The 15,406-nt window shown below is 47.5% G+C and overlaps 1 protein-coding gene across 1 annotated transcript in view; it reads right to left on the minus strand.

The window, feature by feature from the left end:
• Positions 1 to 14,865, minus strand: part of LOC134065810 (centrosome-associated protein CEP250-like) — a 138,748-nt gene extending 123,883 nt beyond the window's left edge. The window contains exons 1-4 of the mRNA XM_062520898.1: positions 14,764 to 14,865; positions 14,277 to 14,338; positions 6,973 to 7,111; positions 5,961 to 6,107 (exon numbers count right to left, since the gene is read on the minus strand). Of these exons, the coding sequence (XP_062376882.1) occupies positions 5,961 to 6,107; positions 6,973 to 7,111; positions 14,277 to 14,338; positions 14,764 to 14,865 (450 nt within the window). The remainder of the gene's footprint in view (positions 1 to 5,960; positions 6,108 to 6,972; positions 7,112 to 14,276; positions 14,339 to 14,763) is intronic.
• Between the last annotated feature and the right edge of the window lie 541 nt (positions 14,866 to 15,406).

Below are 15,406 nucleotides of genomic sequence, written 5' to 3' on the forward strand. Positions count from 1 at the left end.
GATGAAGCCCCAGCGCATGCACGCGTGTGCGTGTGTGTGTGTGTGTATGTGTGTGTGGGTACATGTGTGTACCACTGCACTCTGCACTCATTGGGGGGGAAAAAAAGTGAAGTGTGATGGCGGCCATTTAATCACTGACGGGTGTATAAACTGGGCCTGGGATCGTGGCTGCTTCCCAGTACCGTTCCCTCGCAACTTTGAGTTCACCTTCACGGCTCCTACTTAGCATTTTATTTGTTTTCCGCAGAGATGTGATGTCTTACGTGGGATTTATTAGCTACCTCGAAAAGTAAATGTTATTCCTCAGCATGCCTTCACCATTACGAGGTAATGAAGGCGGGTGTCTAAACCAACGTCCGACTTTATCATTTCCTTTCTCTTTCCCCGTGAACAGCCACAGTGACACTTGCCGTTCAGAGATACAAACTATAGACTTAGAACATATTTTTGTTTTCTTTCCAAACAGCATAATGGATATCCTCTCAAAATGAATTTGATAACATTGTCGTCGTGCAATTAAGAGCACCAGACCCTAGTTGTCCCACTGCTCCCGAGCTGAGAGGCAACAGTGACAAACTACTCGGAGCTGTAAAAAGACTCTGGTGTTTACACGCTCATCTCTCTGTGGTCTTCGTCGTGTGGGCGACGGCTGGCCCAGTGCGTTCGACTGTGTTCCTGTGAGGCATAAATCCCCAGCCTCTCGGCTCTGCTCTGCTCTGCGCCTGCTCATGGCGGAGCGTCTTTAAGCACATGCCTGTGGTTCTGACACCACACTTCATATGTCACACTCGGGGCTCAGGCAAACCGAGACGAGCCGACCGCATCGGAAAGTCCTCCGCTCTGTCGCAGTGACAGAGCTCAGGCTTTTTTTTTTTTTTTTTTTTTTCTTCTTCGCCGTCTCCCAGTAACAAAGGCAACTTGTTTGAGCAGCATTTTTTTTTTTCTTTCCTGCCTCTTCTTTTTTTTTATTTTTCAAGTCGGCCATTCATAACAAATGTCAAATGCTGTGGTTTCAAGTTCAAAAACGGCTCGGCATTCTTTTCCTCGTGCGCTCCGCCACTGCCGAACCCATGAACACTGTCTCTTTCATATCCTCTGACTGAATAATGATCACACTGCAGAACTCCAGGAAACGCGGTACACAATTAAGGGATGCTCTGCACAGAGTCTTTAAATAAACACTGCCCACTTCAACGGGATTCAATATCCCCGTCCACAGCCACCGCAGCCCTACGCAATCCTGGCACGTACGACTTATCTCCATAAATGTGTGTGTTTGCTGCAATAAGCACCCGGTGGTAAGCACGCTACATTTAATTAGACAATAATGACTTTAAGCCAAGGAATGTTCACAAGGGAGGGGGGGGGGGGGGAAATCACTCTAGGCCACTAACTCTTCATTTTCAAAACCAGGCCTTCATAAGAAACAAAACAGAATCATAAGAAACTACAGATTTTGAGACGGAGAAACATGCATCACATTTAAAAGAAAGCCAATTACCATCATAACATGACATAGAGCTTAGCGCGAGATACGGCAATCAAATGAAACAATGATGCAAATGCCATCAGCTCTTCTTCACAACCATTGGGGCCTAACTCCCTCCCCCTCTCCCCTACCCGCTTCCTGAGCGTATATTAAAGCTCTTAACCAAGCACAACAGAGGCTTTGCTGCCAGTGCCTCCACAGCTGTTTGGTGTGGCAGAGAAGAGGCGCGCCAGCGTGGAGCAGAGCGTGGCAGTGCCAACTAGTCTTGGCATGGTGACAGGCCCGTCCTGGTTAACACCAACACCCTCCCCCTGCGCCCACTAGCTTATCACAGTGTGTCACATTAGCGGGCAATTAGAGCTCTAAGTGGCTCCTCCCCACTGCCACCCTGAGTGGGAGTTGCAGCATATGCTTCGCATAATGTGCCAGTGGGGCCCACACACACGCATGGTGCCACAAGTAACCGTAACCACACACACACACACACACACACACACACACACACAGCCATCACATATGACACTTGTAATAGTTTAATCAAGTAACGATCAAAATAAACCTGTGTGCACACAGATGCACATACATGTATACAAATGTGTGAATTAAGGACACAGACACATGTACTTCCACAGATTTATAGGAAATAACTAATCTAAACAAACAACGACATAGCCTAGGGGCAATACAAACACGCAACATAAAAACACACAGACATACAATAAATAGCTCCTGTCTGATTATGAGGCATTAGAGGAGCTTCGCGTGGCCATTCTACAGATCCCCTCTCCCTACTAATGCACCAGGGCCTGCTTCATATTCATACGGATGACACATTTACACACACAGCTCCGAGCACAGACGTAGCCTGCAGTACAGACACTAATCAAACTGGTCAGGTCTGGGCTGGGCGTCTGGGAAATGATCATAAGTGCAAGGGAACTACCTCCTTTGATCCTGTATATAGACACACAGGCGCGCGCACACACACACACACACACACACGCACGCACGCACGCACGCACGCACGCACGCACGCACGCACGCACGCACGCACGCACGCACGCACGCACACACACGCATCTCAATTTGGCTCTCATATGAAAGCTCTCCTGAGTGGCGCGTGCCCAGCTGAGGTTAATGATATTATTGGGGTTATTTGCATATTTAATTACGCCCCCTTGTTAGGGATAAGTGCTGTTTATTCAATTTGTTTCATTTTGTCGCTGGCACAGTTTCAATGAGGATTGGCCAGTGATACTATGAATGAGTGAGTGTGTTTGGGGGGGGGGGGGCTGTGGGGGAAGTAGAGGTTGCAGGATATTAAGACGCATTCATCAAACCCCTCACGACACAAAAACAGATGCTAACAATCAAGCGCTTGTCTCTTCAATCTTTCATTATCATTACGGCGTTTTAGCGTAATGATGATCATGCCAGCCTCTGTGCCAGATTGTGCCAGCTTCGCTCCCTTCAACAGGCTTCTGGAGTGGCTCCATTTAATGTCTGAGCACCGGCAAAAACTGTGCCGCTCGTAACACACAGCTACATTTACCCAAATTAAACATTTTCTCATTAGCCCCCGGCTATTGCGCTAATACATTATTCATCCTCTTCTTTACAAAGGAACATTAATCAATTATGAAGATATAAAGAAATTAAACAGTGAGAGGAAAAAGGAAAAGGCTTTCAGTATTAATATGCAGACAGACAGTGGTGCTACAGCCTGCAAATCAATAGTTTTTTGATTAATTTGAACACTTGGTCCAGACTCGTGAGTGAGAGCTGAATCAGGCATGACCACAGCTTGGAATTCAAACAAAGAGATTTGAGCCGTTTTCATTTATTTGTTTTAGGCTCAGGTTAATTTTTCATGGATGGCATATACAAAACTGGGGAAAACGACTATTTTTGGTCCCTGTTGTTCGCATAAAAAGGGGATGGGGGAGGAAAACACCACAAGGGATTGTGCTCCAGAGTGAGGAACGCAATTGCTTTGAACCCTGTGGCTCTCAAATTTGTTTTTAATGCATTTTTAAAGTTTTATTGGCATTCGGAGACACATGGGGAATAAAACTCATCCAAAGTGTTGACCCTATTAGTATTAACAGACAAGGCCGATGTGTGGCACTGTGCAATCTCCTGCTAAATAACACAGAGCACAGCTCGAACCTGACAGCCTTTAATTCGACTAATATAACACCTGCTTACGCTTTCTTTCAGCTCGCTACCTGGGACTGCGGCGGTGGAGGTGTCGCGTCCACTTGTTATGGCATATGTATGTATATGTGGAGTGCGGCAACATAATGGAGGGGAAAACAGGTTTTTTCTGTCATTATCCCTCGACTGGGGTTAACAATGCACTTGTTTAAGGACATGGGTGAGATAGCTGCTATGATTCACTGCCGTCATTATCATGTGGATGTGTGGTTCAAGGTGCTGATGGCTAATACGAAAGTGCTAATATAACAAGGTACAGTACATAAAAGCAAGAATCTTCAATAACAACCACGCGAGGAATTATCTATGCTTGCGCACGAGGCCTAAATCATGTACAAGTAAAAGCTACTCCCTGGTCTTAATGTATGTTCTTACGATGCCAGTGGAACTGGAGCACCCAGGATGGCCTTAAACACATATATGTAATCAGCACGTTGCATGGGTGGTAAGAGGTCTGCTCGCGGTTAGGTAAGAAGAGAGGGTGCATTAAAGCCAAAGAGCTATTATTCCCCTCCGTTTCCCAGCTAGCCCTCTCTTTCTCTCACACACCAGCAATGCTAAAATGTTTATCTGCTAGATTTTCAGGAGGCGACGATAAATCCTCTCCTCAATTAAAGCCGGTGACTCAGAGGCCCCCAAAGCGGCAGAATGGAGTGAGCTGCTGGTGCGTGAGCGAGAGGAGAGGAGAGGAGAGGAGAGGAAAAAGAGAGAGGCTTCTTAATACCTTGCCGGTGCGCCGCAGGTGACGGCTGCATCACAAGGCGCCGGGGGGGGGGGGGGGGGGGGGGGGGGGGGCTCCCTGCTTGGTAAGGGACCACTGCGGGGGAACAGAGAGACTCATCTCCAAAGGGCCGCCTCCCCGCACCAGCGCTCCCTCCACACACAAAGACACTGACCAGATAAACCCATTTGGCTGTATTAGGAGCATAATAGCATCTCCATACTTACTAATGACATGGGGCGCCCGTGTCTAGGGGACTCGGATAAAAGACGAGGCTTGTGTGTGTGTGTGTATCACAACAAGCTCCTCGACAGGAAAGAAGAGACGCCTGCCCTGCGCGCCTATGTGACATAAAGAGGTGCTGGATTTGTGGGTCAGAATCCATTTCTGGTGACGTGAACACATGAGCTTTGAATAATCTCCGGAGTCTGGAGTCGCCCCTGCTCCGCTCAGCTCAGCTGCGCCTGCCTGCCTGCGTGGCCGTGCGTGTTTCTCTCAAAGCACACAGAGCTTATTTCAAAAACACACGGCTGTTGAGGCGCCCGCTGCCCGGGTGGCCAGCGAGAGGTTCCGAGGCCCACCGACGAGACCGGGGAGCCGCCCGGGACACGTCCTTTCCGAACGCACCACTAAAGGGACGCAGGCCAGCGAACGCACTGGTGTGTGGATAGGAGAGGTGGACAGTTGGCTCTGTCCCACACTGAACCCAACAGGCAGGCTTGGGTCAGCTCCAGAATAGCAGGGTCACAGCAGATGCCAAGGGCCGTAATACGTGACCATGGACTGGGTTAGCAGTGTGTCCATAGCACTATCTAGGAGCTCCAGGATGGCCGGCTGGGTTTAGGACCCAGCGTTTGTATCCACATCCCTGTCTAGGAGCTGCGGTGGCTGGCCTGACTGCTCCTGGTGCATCCCTCACCTCCTCACTCTTCACAGACAGCTCCAGATCAAAGGGAAATATTCAGATCCGGCCTCGCGCACCTAACAGCCGACGCCACCCCTCCGCCACCACCTCGCACTGGCACGGGGGGGGAGTGGGCATCAATCACCTCTCTGTCTGCGCCACTTACACGGAGCATGAGATCATGGTGTTGGAGGCCATTTGCGTGATTACAAAAGGACCGGAGCATCGAGGACAGACCAGTGTGGCGGCCCAGTGGGTCGAGTGTGTCTGTGTGTGTGTGTGTGTGTGTGTGAGGCTGCTGCTGGAGGCTGATGGGAATGGTGGTGGTGTCAGATGGGAGAGGTGCGGCAGATAATCGTAGACAGGTTCCTCTGGGGGCCAGAGTGGCAGATTCAGGTGAGTGTGTGTGTGTGTGTGTGTGTGTGTGTGTGTGTGTGTGTGTGTGAGAGAGAGAAAGAAAGAGTTTGTACATGTGTGTGTGTGTGTAATTACATGTGTGTGTGTGTGTGTGTGTGCATTGATGTATGTGTGTGTGTGTGTGTGTGTGTGTGTGTGTGTGTGTGCTGATGAGTGTGCATGAATTGTATGTGGGCATTGCTGTGTGTGTGTGTGTGTGTGTGTGCGGTCACCTGGCTCTGTGTGTCCTGTTGCGCCAGCCGGAGCTGTGTGCGGAGCCGTGTGATGGTGACGTCTCTATCGGCGATCTCAGCCACCTTTTCTGCCTGCAGTTTCTCAAGAGACGCGACACGACCGTGCAGCTGCGACAAGGCATCAGTCTTCTCCAGGGGCGCACACACACACACACACACACACACACACACACACACACACACACACACACACACACACACACACACACACACACACACACACACACACACACGCACACACACACACACACACACACACACGCACGCACATACACACACACACACACACACACACGCACACACACGCACACACACACGAGACAAAGGAGAGAGGCTGATGCTTCAGGATAACTCAACTCATATTTATAAAACCCAGGACCATTCATTTCACCAAAAGAGACAGATAGCACTCTTCCATTTGAGCTTTCTTGGCAGGCATTTTGAATAACACGTTTGTGCCAGCCAAGGCCAAATTTCATGCAGAGCTGACTGCTATCTTAGAAATCACTCTTCAGGTAAGATAGACATCTGCTGGAGGAGGGAGAAAAATGACGATAACACACTCACTTTTCTCTCTGATAAATACTGAAATCTTAAAGAGCGGTAGAGTCGACTTGATTTAAGACTGTTTGTTGCGGGAAGCGCATTGCAAATTAATGTGGTTTACCAAAATCAACTCCTCGATTTGTCCCGGCGCAAGCCACAGATAGTAAAACACTGGTGTTTTTAATTTGTCAACACTTCCTAAGGAGGTGTGGGAAGCGAAGGAGCAGTATTTCATCTGAAATGGCATTTCGAAGGCCTAGAGGGCAGATATGTCAACGATTCCCATGCAAAGACACTGCGTCTAACTCACAACATGTGTAAAGTCCTGAGCCGCACGCGGCAAGCAATATCATAAAAAAACTAAAGCTGCACTTCAAAGTTGCTTCCTCAAAATCAAAGGCGCTGAGGAAAAAAATGGAAGAAGAGAACAAGGCAGTGTCCGTACCTCATTCCTCTTTGGCGTGGTCTTGTCCGAGAGCGTCTTAATTTCCTCTTGGAGATTGCGGATAATCCCTCCTCTGGCCTTCAGGAGTCCGGGCGGCTCCTGCCGCCGCCGAGGCCTCGTAATGTCCTCCTGCTGCCCACTGCAGCACACGGGGAAAACAGGAGGATATTAGCCTCCAACCTGAACACTTCTCCTGGCAGCTTACGCACGCACGCACGCACACAGGGACCCGCAAACAGCACCATCTCAGCCATTAAAAAAATAAAAGCCAACACTACATTCTGGCAATTAAGACAGAGCTGAAATGATAACTACGGCAGGAGTTTTTTTTAAAAGCATATTATATAATTAAGAAAAGTGCCATGGCTAAAAAGCACAATGAGAGCATAGAAAAAAAAACAGGTCTTTTCTCAAATCCCTGTTCATATGCTATTTTTCTCCCTATGTAAGGTATTCATCAGAAACCATCACTTGGGTGTATGAAAAGCATGATGAAATTGCTCTGGACACCATTCCTGCTCCTTAATGGCGCCTCTGTGGCTTTTGTAGCAGTTGTAATGGGGGCTTAATGAGAAAGCCCTAATGAACCTTCCTGTCTGCATTGTATAGTCTGTATAGTTTTTTCTTCCTTTTTCTTCCCTCCCCATCCCTTTTCTCTCCTCGTCAGATCCCCCAGTGGGCTCTGTAATTACTATGTACTGAGTGTTGTGTTCCATACCAACCTCATCTACTGAGCTTCTGCCTTCCTCCCTTTTAAAAAAAAAAAAAATGCCATATTATTGTCACTTGGCTGGGGGGTGCTGTTCAAGTTAACACCTGGGGGATGGTTAAAATGAGTTCCTGTCCCTGGCACACACACACACACACACACACACACACACGCAAATCTCCACTCTGGCCCATTATAGCAGAAGCAAACAGATTGTGTTATGGACAAAGAGGACTCTCAGCTTGCCTGGGCAGGAATAAAATGGAAAGGAAATTGAAAAGAGCAAAAATAAGAGTGATTCATTAGAGCTCCATTCTTCGGCCTCTGCGCCCATTCAGCGGTCTCTCACAGTTATCAAGTACAAAAATAAGAATATGCTTCATACATGTAATGCAGCCTGTACACTTGAAGGCACAAACGCACACAAAAACGCGGTTAAAGCCATGTATGCGGCCGTACGTGGCTGCAGCAGCAACATTCTCAATCAGTATAGATAAATGTCTGCAAGACAAAGCGCCTGAGTGAAGGCAGATGTGGAATTCTGGACAGGCTATTTGCCAGGACACCACAGGGAAGCGCGGGGGCCTCAAAGTGACAGAGAGGCTTGGAGCGCCGCCGCTTCAGCTGCCACACTTCACTCTCTCTCTCTCTCTCTCACTCTCACACTCACACTCACAACACACAACACACAACGCACACACAACACATAACGCGCACACACTACACACACACACACACACACACACACCCAAACCCCCTCAAAACATCTCGGCGTGGCACTAGAGACAAAACTCGTGTGACAGAGGCGGCGGATCGAACCCGAGCCGCCTGTCGCGAGGCGCTCGGCTGCTAGCGACAGCTGTCAAGTGGCACGCTGGCGGCTGTGCTAAAGAACCCGCCGTGAAGCCAGATCCCATAAATATTGCCTCTTAATGTGCGCCGGCAACACTAATCTGTCTCCTCCTCTATTTGGATATGCAAATGGCGGCGCGGAATGCGACTGCCGTTCCTGCCGAGCCATCAGTAATGTGGATTGATGCAGAAGTGACATGGGACGTGAAACGCGAAGATCAGGTACAGAACGGCAAAAAAAGGAGGGATTTTCGGGATGGTGATGTGCGGTGCGGCAAAACACCTGAGGAATCACAAAAGTGCACAAAGAGCTGGAGAAGCTGCTGAAAGTGCTCTCTGATAGATCTCTACGGCACACTGAGCCAAGGACACGAGAGGACGAACAAACAAAGACTCGCCCAAACAGTGCACATGTTACGCCCCCTCCCTTACAACCAAGAAAAATATATCTACACTTTTTTGTCAAAGTCAAGAATAAAAGTGTTATGAATCACCAAAAAAAATGAAAAGAGGAAAAAAACGTTGTTGAAAAGTTGTTCTTAGACTGAACACTTTCTAGGGCAGTGAAAAACACAAACTCTTCTACAGCACACAGACCTTTTATTCAGATTCCTATTTGTGCAATTGCTAAATGCAAAATTCATTTAGTGGAGCTCAAATAACATCATGACATGTGACATGCCTCATCTTAACTTGTGAAGGAACCAGTGGGGGATGAGGGCTGGTTGAATAGAGGAAGCCCTCTGAAAGGGTGGCTAACTGCAGTCAATTTCGCTCCCCATTTCCTTTTACAGGACACTCGAACAAAAAGAAGGTGTTTTGTTCCTCTTCCTGACTGCTCTGTTCCCCATCTCTCCCTCTTTCTTTTGACTTTCTCTCCCTCTCTTTTTTTTTCCTACGTCGCGTCACGCTGGGTAAAAGGTTCCTGTCTTTTCACCGTGGCCCCCGGATCCTTCTCTCCACGGCGCCGCGACCCGGCTGCCAGGCAATCCGCCGGCTGGAGAAAGAGAGACGGAGAGGGAGAGAGAGCGAGAGAGAGAGAGAGAGAGAGAGAGAGAGAGAGAGAGAGAGAAAGAGAGAGGGAGGGAGGCGTGCAAAATTGCAGCTCTCAGTCTCCCCGCGCCCAGAGGGCATCCATTTAGTCGTGCTGTGGACGAGTGCGTGCCCGTCCGACACGCCAAAGATCAGAGCCTCAGTGCCCACTGCTGCCCCCTCCGCCTCCACTCGGGCGCAGACCAGCGAGAGACGGCCTCGGTTTTTAATCATCGGCTGGACGAAACTGAAGCTCGTCTCAGAAAACACACTTCTCGCTCCCGACTTGCCTCCACACACGGAACAAAAAGTGGCGCACAGCATTTCAGGCTTTTGAATTGGACCCATGCTTCATAAATTGAAATAAAAAATCCTAAAATAATTCCACTCACAAAATGTTTTTTCATATTATGTTCACATAATAATTATTCACAAATAATCCATATAGATGTAGTTATAAAGAACGTGTAGTTTCCTGTTTAATGGATTGACTAATTTGCTTATTTTAATGGTAGATCAGTAAATTCCTTTCTGATCACAGACTTTTCCATAATGCATTTATATTTTTGTTCAGCATTAGTATCCATTTTTTTTACACTCAACAGGCTATAAAAACACAATAGAAGAATACTTATATGTTTTTGCAGCTTTATGATTTTTGTTGTTTTTCATCACTTATCACTTTTAGCACAATTATCACTTCTGGCTTAAGTAAAAGATTATATTGTATGTTTAGCAACAATATAACATATTTTATGGTAGAAAAGTCCAGTTGTGAAATTTGTGAATGGATAAGTACACAGTGTGCAGCCCAACTCTCCCATATGTTTAATGTGAGTGCTTTAGTCATGTTCGTGTGGAGGAGATTGTGTTCTCCCCACACGCTGTGCTAAGCACTGTAAAAAATGGCTGGTGTACACAGAGATAAAATTAGAACACTTAATAAATGATATCACGTCAGCCTGACGAATGGCGCGACCTGTTATATTTAGCAACTAAGTGTCTTAATGATCATTCAGCACTTAGAGTGTTGGGGCGACGGCAGAAAAGAAGGGAAAAAAGGCAGTGTGCTTTGTTGGCCATAAAAGTGCTTCACAATTTTTCATACTGTCACATGGCTCTATTAGCAAAGCCTAACACAATTAGTTATGAATATTCAGTAATAACATGCAAATTGTTCCCTCCCCAACTGGCCCTGGGCGGTGGTTTTTGCCTCTCAAAACCCAATTCTTTCTACATCATTACAACAGCGCAGCATAATTCATCAGAATAAAGTATAGGAAAAAAAACAACACCTCAGCCTTATTGCATATTGCCCGTTGCGTGTATGCATTGCTGCCTGTTAACCAATCAGTGTATGAGTGTGTGTGTGTGTGTGCATGAAAAAGAGAGTATGTGTGCATGTGTTTGTGGACATGTGCGTGTGCATTTGTATGTCAGAGTTTGTGTGTGTGTGTGTGTGTGTGTGTGTACATGTGCTCTCACATCTATATGTGTGTGTGTGTGTGTGTGTGTGTGTGTGTGTGTGTGTGTGTGTGTGTGTGTGTACATGTGCTCTCGCATCTGTATGTGTGTGTGTGTGTGTGTGTGTGTGTGTGTGTGTGTGTGTACATGTGCTCTCGCATCTGTATGTGTGTGTGTGTGTGTGTGTGTGTGTGTGTGTGTGTGTGTGTGTGTGTGTGTGTGTGTGTGTGCGCGCGCTGTGTACTGTGACAACAAGTTTGGTGTTAAGCGTGGCAGAGGAGGCTCCGCGGCACCACCTTGGCACAGTGGCACTTGTACGCGTCTCCCTTGGGTGATGTTAGCCCCTCCATTTGAGCCTGCCAGAACAATTAACCCCGGTGTTAATTAGAGGGGAATGTCAGGAGCACAGATGGCACAAGCTGAGCTGGCGACGAGCCACCCCGCCAACTGCTCCTGCCGCCACCACCACAGAGGGGAGCAGAGGAGTGCAAGGGGGAGAGAGAGAGAGAGAGAGAGAGAGAAAGGGGGAGAGGAGGTAGAGAGGGAAGGTGGAGGAGGAGGAGGAGGAGGAGGAGGAGGAGAGAGGCTTCCCCACCACTGACAGCTGCTCAGCCGTGGCCCAAACCAGCAGATGTCAAAACTTTCCAGCTGGGGAGGACTTGAGAGGCGGTGAGGGGGTAGGAGGTGGGGGGGGGGGGTGATAGGAGAGGAGAGCGTAGGCAGGAGGGAGGGGGCAGGGGTGGGGGGCTGATTGGTGGTGGTGTCTGGGGGTGGGGGTAGTAGGTGGGGTGGCAGGCAGGCAGCAGCACTTCCCCCTGCTCAGCTCAGCTCTGCTCTGCTACTCCATAGGATCTGGTGCCGTTTGATCAAAATAACAAACAGGCGGCGCACTGACATGGCATGAAAAAGTAAACAGCGGGAGGACACAGACACAGACAAGCGCTACGAGGGGCAGGGTGGGTGGAGGGAAAAAGCCCAAAGGTGACCGTCACAAATCAAAAAAACCTGGGCTGAGGAAATGAGTATAGCAAATGAGTTTGCCCACTTTTTGTTTACAATTTCTTTCAATTCTATATCTAAGTTCTAATTGTATTTTCATTAAAAATGCAGACAGCTACAATTATTAGTTTCAATATATTTTCACAAATGATTGTATTTAAATAGCTAAATACCAAAACATATCAAAATATAATTGTGAAAATACAATAAAATCATCCAAAAAATGTCACCGTGTTCAATAATTAAAATGAACAATTATCTATATGCCAATTGTTTTCCTAGGGGAAGCCCTGAGAGGACTGAAGCAAATAATGAGCTAGGAAAAAAAAAAAAAAAAAAGATTGTTTTGGTCAGGGTCTATTAGACACCGGACAAGAACACAGAACTTCCAACACGGACGCAGAATTCAGGCAGTACACTGGGGAGGGGGGGTGACAAAGTAGGAAATGGAATCCAAATGCGAGCTTGGATTGCTTGTGACAGTGAGTTTGGCTCTTTATGTCCACACTCAAGCCGCGGCGGAGTCTATTGATTTGTTTGCCTCGCTAATAAGGAGAGAGGACCAGAACCTGGAAAAAAGTCAATAACTGGTGGGTGGTGCGTGGTGGTGGTGGTGGTGGTGCAGGGAGGAGTGGATGCCGGGGGGGGGGGGGAGAAAAAAAGTTGTATCTGCCCCCAGACGTGATGAGCGGCCCCCGGAAAAGGGGGAAATCTCCCGCTCACAGCGGCCGAGGCAGTGCAGCACTGGCTCCTCAGGGTGGCAGGGCAGGCGGCGCCCGTATGAATGCCCTCTACTGTGTCCAGCTGAGAGCATCCTTGTTCGCAGGAATGCGCCCAGCACTCAGGCCCTGCCCTGCTAATTACTCTGCAGGGCACAATGAGCTCTAACAATGACATGCAGCAAAGTCCATGCTCCTGCTCCGAGGCCTCTGAGTAACTCTCTCTCTCTCTCTCTGTCCGTTTCTTTATCTCTCTGTCTCTCTATTTCTCTTTCTCTCTCTCTCTCTCTCTCTCATACACATACACTCTCTCACACACACACACACTGTCTTCTCACATACACAGACAGACACATACACACACTTTCCCCTCACATACACAGACACATACACAGACACACACACAGACACACACACAGACACACAAATGGAAAACAATGCTAGTTTACATAACTAAGTACAAGCCCAGCTGGAGATGATGAAAAATACAAAAATGTGGAAGAGCATTTGTAGGGGATGGAGGAAAAGTATGTATACAAAAAAAAAACATATAACAAACTTCTGACATCAAAATCACTATTTCTTTTTTTCAACTATTTTCCTTCTGCAGTAAATATATAAATAAATAGATAAACAAAGCAAATAAATAATGAAACGACAGTAAGAAAGAGACACAGAGAGAAGGGGGTTCTGCCTCCACCACCCAACACAGCAATACCACCCCAGAGGATCATTTCAATCTGTACCCTTTAAAGTGGGAGCTGATGGCACTACGGCAGATGCCTTGTGTTTCTGCTTATTTCTTTATTTATTTACTTCCTATTTACATGATTTACTGCTGCTGTTATTATGATTACCCCCCTAGCCACCCCCACCCTCCCCATAAGCGTGCTGTCTGAACCCACTTCCTGTGGCCCTGCAGGGAGGCCTCAGCAGGCGAGGAGAGGGGCCCGCGCTCCCTCAGCTGCTCAGAGGCAAGCGGCGCTTCTCCACTCTCCTCTTTGAACGTGGTTCCTCCCTAAGGAACCATACCTACTCCCCCAAGTGAGAGAGAGAGTGTGTGTGTGTGTGTGGGAGGGGGGGGGGGGGGGGGGTCTCTTCATCAGCACAGCGTAGGGTGTATGATGAACGTGGTTGTCAGGTAACTTTTGCCCGGGGGAGAAGAAAGTTTTTGTGTTGCTGCTACATGTAAATGGGGACTCGGATAGGAACTTCAAATGGAGGGGACAAAAATGAGCTGCTACAACACATTACCAGGACAAAATAAGATGTCAGAGCAGATTAGGAAGTGAAGGCATATATACATACATGCCTCCGACATCCTATTGCTGCTTATCTCAAATTCTATAGCTCTACGCTCCGGGCACATTTCCATTTAGAGATGGTGCTCTTAAAATAGCACAAGGCACATACCTGCACCAAACTCCACATTTCATGTGTAACACAACATGAATCTCATGTACAACACAATGACGATTACACAGACTATGTGACTACAAAATATGACAAATAAAACCAAAATTACTCACTGCTCTCCTGTTGCAGGCTGAATTCTCTCCAGACACACGGAGTGTAGTTTAACCCCAGAAATCTATGAAAGCAAAAGAAAACTCAATAATCCGTCCATTTTATGCAATTCATAACCAGATCTTACACATTCAGACTGGTACATCCATATAAATACTGATACATTTTATTATCAACGGCCTGTACTGTCCAGTAAAATTCAGACCGGTGAAATCACTGAAAAAAAAGGACAAGAGGCATGTGTGTGATCAGCAGACTCAAATGAACTACAGAACAAACACATCACACGCCTCTCAAAATAGCCCATCACTTTCACCAGCATGAAAAGAAATACTTCACCGAAAATATAATCATCCTAATACAATTTGGATATGCATCGGTTTCATCTCCGCGATTTAATAAGGACTTTGACGCAGCTGATGACTTGGCGAGGCATTCCATTGTCCTGACTGCAGTTATTTTGACCTCTCGGTCTTGACCCGTCCTGACCCGTCCTGACCCATCAATGTCCAGCACAGACTTGGGACTTTTGAGGTCAACGCTGGGTCTCACGGCTGTTTTAATTTGATCAGGGGTCTTATCTGTGCCCATCTTGGCTCTTGGAAAAATCGGCCTTGTGATGCAGGGGGAGACATTTGTCAGAAGCGGGTGTTATACAACACAGACATTTACAGATGGCATTCAGAGGGGAAAAAAAAAACTTCCTGCTCTTAAGTGGGTGGACGATGAGACACACGCAGATGCACAAACACACATACAAAGACAAACATGCGCGCGCGCGCGCACACACACACACACACACACTCACACATGAACGTATAAAAAGAGACACACACATAAACACACAGACATGTGCGTATACACACACACACTCCAACACACTGCTCCTCTGCTCTCTAGTCTCCTCTAAAAAAGCTTAAAAAAGGCATAAAGGAGAACATCCTTGTCCTGTCTCATCTTGAGAGAGTTGTGGCATCCGCGCGGGCCATGTTGGTGAAATATAGCAAAGTGCGCACTTCAAGGGTACTGTGACAGGGGTCACTCCAGCAAGAGGAAATCGATGGGGATGCTAATTACTCACAGGTCAAGTCACCGCTCCATCGCCACCATTTTTCTTCATGACCTGTTTCTG

This window comes from Sardina pilchardus, chromosome 19 (assembly GCF_963854185.1).
Source record: "Sardina pilchardus chromosome 19, fSarPil1.1, whole genome shotgun sequence".
NCBI lineage: Eukaryota > Metazoa > Chordata > Actinopteri > Clupeiformes > Clupeidae > Sardina > Sardina pilchardus.